Source organism: Armigeres subalbatus, chromosome 2 (genome assembly GCF_024139115.2).
Source record: "Armigeres subalbatus isolate Guangzhou_Male chromosome 2, GZ_Asu_2, whole genome shotgun sequence".
NCBI lineage: Eukaryota > Metazoa > Arthropoda > Insecta > Diptera > Culicidae > Armigeres > Armigeres subalbatus.
Window position 1 is genome coordinate 139,362,172 of NC_085140.1, and position 6,000 is coordinate 139,368,171.

Here is a 6,000-nt window from a genome sequence, read left to right on the forward strand (position 1 = left end):
AATTTCTAAAAAAATGGAATTTTATTTTGCCAATTTATTAATTTCAGACAAAAATATAAGAGGGAACATGTTTTCTTAAAATAATTGTATGAGTTAATTCAATTTTAAAAATGAATATATACGACTATACGGACTATACGCATAAAAATCTTAAAGTGGATTTATCCGTAGATAAAGTGGCGCATTTATAAACCGAAACAATTCGAATCTCTTAGATTTATGGGATGAGTAGATTACTTCTGCATAAGGTTAACTGCATTCTACAAATGTATGGAAATACTAATATATATATATATCATCTTCCAAACTCGGATGTACATTTTCATGATTGAATTAGAGACGAAAGTATAAAATTGATAGTTCCATTGAGATACGGAAAATTTTTGTATATAGAAGTAGATTTTGAAAAGCGAGCCATGGGCAATTTTCGTTACGATTTGAATCGAACGAACTTCTGTCAAGCTTCCATTTGAAGAGAAAGGGAAGAGTATCAGCGTTGAAGAGAGATCAATTTTCACGCTGATACTTTTCCCTCCCTCATCTTTCCATTATGAAAGCAATTTTATTTTTTTTCTGGTCGATCATTGACCAAGATTATCATTGCTTAAAGTTTTAGTAAAGAATCACATTGAAAATAAATCTTATGTATGATACATGAAGCTTGTTGCAAATAACCAATTTATTCAGTGAAGTCTAACATCCTATTTAAATTCTTGAATTAACACTCTTGGTCTTGTGTTCTAATCCTGAAGCTAAGTTTGAACAGCCGTGTGTACGATCTTCGTTTAATTTAGGAGTCACTCTCAACCAGTTGGAAGTGAGTAAAGGAAGGTCCCACTGATGGAAAACGAAAGAGGGAACCGAACCGTATAGTTTCCCAATAATCATGCTCGAAGGACCATTATATTGATTCACCGGACTCTCTTCAACATAGAGAGAGATAATTAGAGTGCGCTGCCATAAACGTTATTAATTTCAAGGCTCCAACAAACCCAGTCGTGTACAATGGTGCACGCGTCCCAAACCAAACTGAATATGTTTCTTCAAATTTATTTGTTCACGCCAAAATTGTTATTAAAAATGATTTTCGCCAATTTTTATAAATCATGGAGGAAATCCAGAAAGAAATTCTTTAGAAATCTGGGCATTTTTTTTTTAGAAATTTCCATTTGATATTTCAGTGTAAATTTCTTCGAAAATTCAGGGATTCATCCGGAAGTTCCTTAAGAAATCCTTTTAGAAATTCCTTTGGACATTCCTTTAGCAATTCTCTAAGAAATTCCTTAGGGGAGATCCATAAAGTATGTCACTCCCCCTTCTACACACTTTTTGTATTAATTCTCTAAACAAAATGTATGACTCGTCACGCTACTCGGAACCCCCCTCCCCCTAGAAGCGTGACATATTTTGTGCATAGCCTCTTAAGGATACTTTTCGTAAATCCACTCAAGTTCTCCTTCAATCCTTCAATAATTCATTTGTAAATTCTTCCGTCTAAGACGAATTAAGTACTGTCCATTTAATTCCACCAGTTAATTTTCGTTATCTTTGCAGATACGTATTTCGACCACAACTGTGTGGTCGTCTTCAGTGTCTTGTACTTGACTCGACTTGACTGAAGACGACCACACAGTTGTGGTCGAAATACGTATCTGCAAAGATAACGAAAATTAACTGGTGGAATTAAATGGACAGTACTTAATTCGTCTTAGACGGTTTAATTCATTCCACTAAAAGAGCTTAATATATTTTTCTGTAAATTCTTTCAAATATACTTTCGGGAGATCCTCAAGGAGTTCCAAATATTCCCCCGTAACGCTGGGTAGACACCTTTGCGTGGTGTGTTACGGTGTAAGATCTACCACAGTCACATTATCAGCTACAGGCAAATCCTGACCCAACCAATACTTTTCCCAATACATTCAACTCAGTGGTACTTATGCGGGCTTGGTAGTCACATGGCTACTGCTTCTGCCTCATACGCAGGAGGTCGTGGGTTAAATCCCAGGTCCGTTCCATTCTCCTACTTTGTATCTTTCTCTTTATTTCTCATGTTCTAACAATCGCTAGAACTGGAAATGGACTTCCATACCGTTTCCATTACTATTCCTATACCTTAAACTTGAGTATTCTAACAGTAATCTGCTAGAATTTTATTTTATTTTTTTTTTCGAGAGTTGACCAGTTGTAGTCTTAATAGACTGGTATCTCGACTGGGCTCTCCATGTGATACACAATACTAGCAGACGACTCAAGCTATGTTGCTCACTAGGTCACTGCGGTCTGGGTTCGTATTGTGATCATACCGATACATTTCCCTTCCCGCATTCTGTCAGTTTAAAAACAAATAATAATAATAATGAAAGCTCATCACGCGCATGAATGTTTTCCGAATAATTAACATGTAAAGTTGATTTAATGTTTTCTTGGAGCCGACATTCAATACCGAATAGTAGTCTAAGTTGACAACGGGTGGTACTGATGCCATCTCCAAGTAAAGGCCGTTCTACAGCGATTAACGCAACGGCGCATCTTGACAGTAATTCTGTATTCTCTGTCAAAACGCGTCACCGCGCCCACCACCGCAGCCGAGCCATAACACTTTGATGTAATGTGATGGGATCATACTAGTGGACTTTGTTTCAACATGGAATAATTTAAATGGTATCGTAAACATACAATAAATTAATTTATGTACTATTGCAATAAATCGACATATTAATCTGAGAGCTTCCATTATTTTGGCGGTTGATCAAGATTATGGCGTCATATCCTTTACAGTACTGTCTGATATCATAAATTTCAGTAGTCAAATGGTCATGTTCTATTCCGCTCTTCAAAATTCAAGTCTTTAAAGTCTGGTCCAAGATTCAGTTATCAATGGTATGGTAATGCTTCATTGCGTCTATTTCCTAGCTAAATGAATGAATTTTACGATTATGATTGATTTATATGAATAACATCATTAAAAATATGTACTACTCGTTGGATAGTCATTTCTATTATTGTGAGTTGTATAATTAATGTAAAACACTACTTGACTTCTATATTTCAGACCTGTTATTGTCATTGTGTTGTTGTCGGTTGCCTGTCTGTTATGTTTCAACATAAAGGTCTTTTATAACTTTGTCTTATTAGTGTTTTAGTCATTGTTAGATACGGTATGTATAAAACTACAAAAGAATTGTTGAGTATTGCCTTACAAATCCTATGTCCTTCTTCTATCTATCAATATCTGATTTCTCCTTTTATCAATCTCTTTTTCTCTTTTATAATCTCAACCTACACTTTTTTCTTCTGACTCTCTTCTATCTCAGATTTTCAATTTAATATTTTTCTATCCAATAGTACAGTAAACTTCTACCTTGGCTGCTCTAAACCATTTCTGAAACAAAAATAAAAAAAATAAAATTATGTTTTTGTAAAATTAAATTATGTTAAATTTTTCAACCTGATGTAAATCCTGATAAGTCTAAATAGTTCTCCACTACCAATTGAAAACATTCTGAAAATTGAATGTCTCTAAAATACAAAGTAGACTTCTCAATTTCAATCTATATTACAACCTATCCTATCCTACCTATGGCCACGCATTGGCTTCGCTACTTCCAGTTGACGAGAAATTGATTAATTTCCCGACCCCTTGGAGAGTGCTAATGAGCCCTAGCGGATCCTCCATGTAAAGAGCTATACCTGATAAGTATGCCGGGACATACGATCAGGGGCTCAGTCTGCAAAGCAGCCGATCCACTGTGAATCGTTAGAGGCGCACTGAAGTGCTCCAAATGTGATATGATACACAGATGAATATTATCTTCAGTACCGTCAACCCCCGTGACCTTGGCTAGGGTAGTAATCTGCTAGAATTGGAAATGAACTATAGAGCTCGTTTCCTACATCCAATTAGAAATTCCATCAGTTACCTTCTCCTATCTATCACATTGGCAGCTCGTTAACCAAGACGGACCTCTGCCTCTCCAACCTAACCCATAAATTCCAACAAATTCCGCATGAACTCGTGGCAAGTGCAGAGGTATATTCGGCTTGCAGTGGGCGAGTGATTGCATCATCATTTCCTCCCCCTTCCCTACATTGACTTGCATTCTGACGTGGCAGGCGCTAGTATGACCTAACAAATGAGATCACCAGTACTTGCACATTGAAGATGTGTGCTAGTCCCAAGCAAACATCTGTTGGTTCCCTGTGCAAGAACAGCTGATCTGGTCATAATGGAGTAGCAACTACGAGCAGTCAATCAAGCTCAAGCTCAGCTCAAGCTACATTCAACTCAGTGGTACTTATGAGGGTGTCGCTGAGTCGGGGACCTCTCGTTAAGTAAGTACTACACCAACACTTCCTTCCCCTCCCAAGTTACGGTGAAGATGGGCGAGGCCAGGAGTAGTAATCCTCATGCTTTTATGATTTTTATCTTAGATTGAAATCAAGAACCACACCCACCTTGATTTCTGATACCAATCTGAATAAGGATTTCAAAAGAAAAACATGAGTATCACTAGTGTCCAATCTACGAAGTACACCGTAACTATGCTATGCTATGCTATCCTCAAGAAGTTCTAAATAATTTTCAAAATATCCACCAGTAATTCCATTGCATATTTTTCCAGGGATACCTTCTGAAAAGTCTTTGTATTTTTTTCCAGAAGTTTCTACAAGAATTCCTTTAAAAGTTCTTTTGAATGTCATTAAAACTTTGGAAATTCCTTTTGGACCTTTAAAAAAGGGTGCCCATAACCGAACCTCTTCCCCTACTAGTAACACAATTTTCAATCCATGATCCCCCAAATATGACCCTGAAGATAGTGTCATAATATAGTATCAAAATTGTCTGCATAAAAGCTCTTCTTTATGAAAACAAAAAGTCTGATAGGGTACGGTTTTAGATCAAGCAGACGCAAGAAGCCAGTGAAATGAAGATACAAAGATGTAGTTACTATTCTTAAGCTTTATAATAATCCAACAGATGTCGATGTGACCTGCCCTAATTCCGCGCATCGCCTAATACCGTGGTTTTCATAAAAAATCAGAACATGGCTATCATGGACATCACATTATTTAGTGAAATGTTCAAACATAGTATGTTTAAACATTTCACCAAATAAATACGATGTTCATGATAGCCAGGTTCTGATTTTTTTATGAAAACCACGGTATTAGGCGATGCGCGGAATTAGGGCAGGTCACGGTATAATCTGTTTCACATGCCATAGGTTAATGAAGAAAAAAGTCTTACCGTATGTCCATCAATATTCTGCGCTGTTTCAATAGTGCAAGCGATCGTTTCCGTATCATCTAGAACGACCTTTTGTTCCAGTCGTTTCTCAAAAATGGCCATTTGTTGTGTGAATATACATCGGACATTTTTGCCGATTCCATATCCCACCGGAAGCAGATGAAGAGTATCGCCAACAACTACTTGCACCAATCAATCCGGTAATTTAACAAATCGAATACGTAGGTTGTCAGTGACCTTTTGTCTATTACCAATTTCTCTTCAGCCTGCGTGCGAGGAATATGGAAGAAAATCACTGAAGCTGAAAGGGGATCATCCCAATTCGCCCCTCTAATACCTTGATCCATAAACTGAAATACAGACGCTACTAAACTGTCACAGTAAACCTATTTCGACATTTCAATCCACTGCAATATGATCACGCGAAAACTAAAAAAAAGTTTCCTTCCGTAGGAACTGCTTTTTCTCCTGACACCCAATTTTCTTTACCGTAAAAATTTTCACTTATCTATTGTAACAACGTCGAAAATAGGAGTATGTCGTGATCTGAATGTTTTGCACATACACGGCTTTGGATGGACTGCTTTCGAAAGCGACGAACGGATCGAATTATGCACTATTTTTCTTGATTTTTCCAAAAGAACATCCACTATATTTTTCGCTGGCATGGAGGAAAATGACAATGAATTGATTTTCCATTTTCACAATCGCGCACCTACTCCCCCTTCTGGAGTACAGACAGACTGACA

At 37.1% G+C, this 6,000-nt stretch overlaps 1 protein-coding gene across 1 annotated transcript in view; it reads right to left on the reverse strand.

Moving 5' to 3' along the window:
* LOC134210914 (PX domain-containing protein kinase-like protein) overlaps nucleotides 1-6,000 on the reverse strand; it is a 32,517-nt gene extending 26,517 nt beyond the window's left edge. The window contains exons 1-2 of the mRNA XM_062687353.1: nucleotides 5,589-6,000; nucleotides 5,252-5,517 (exon numbers count right to left, since the gene is read on the reverse strand). Of these exons, the coding sequence (XP_062543337.1) occupies nucleotides 5,252-5,353 (102 nt within the window). The 5' untranslated portion in view covers nucleotides 5,354-5,517; nucleotides 5,589-6,000. The remainder of the gene's footprint in view (nucleotides 1-5,251; nucleotides 5,518-5,588) is intronic.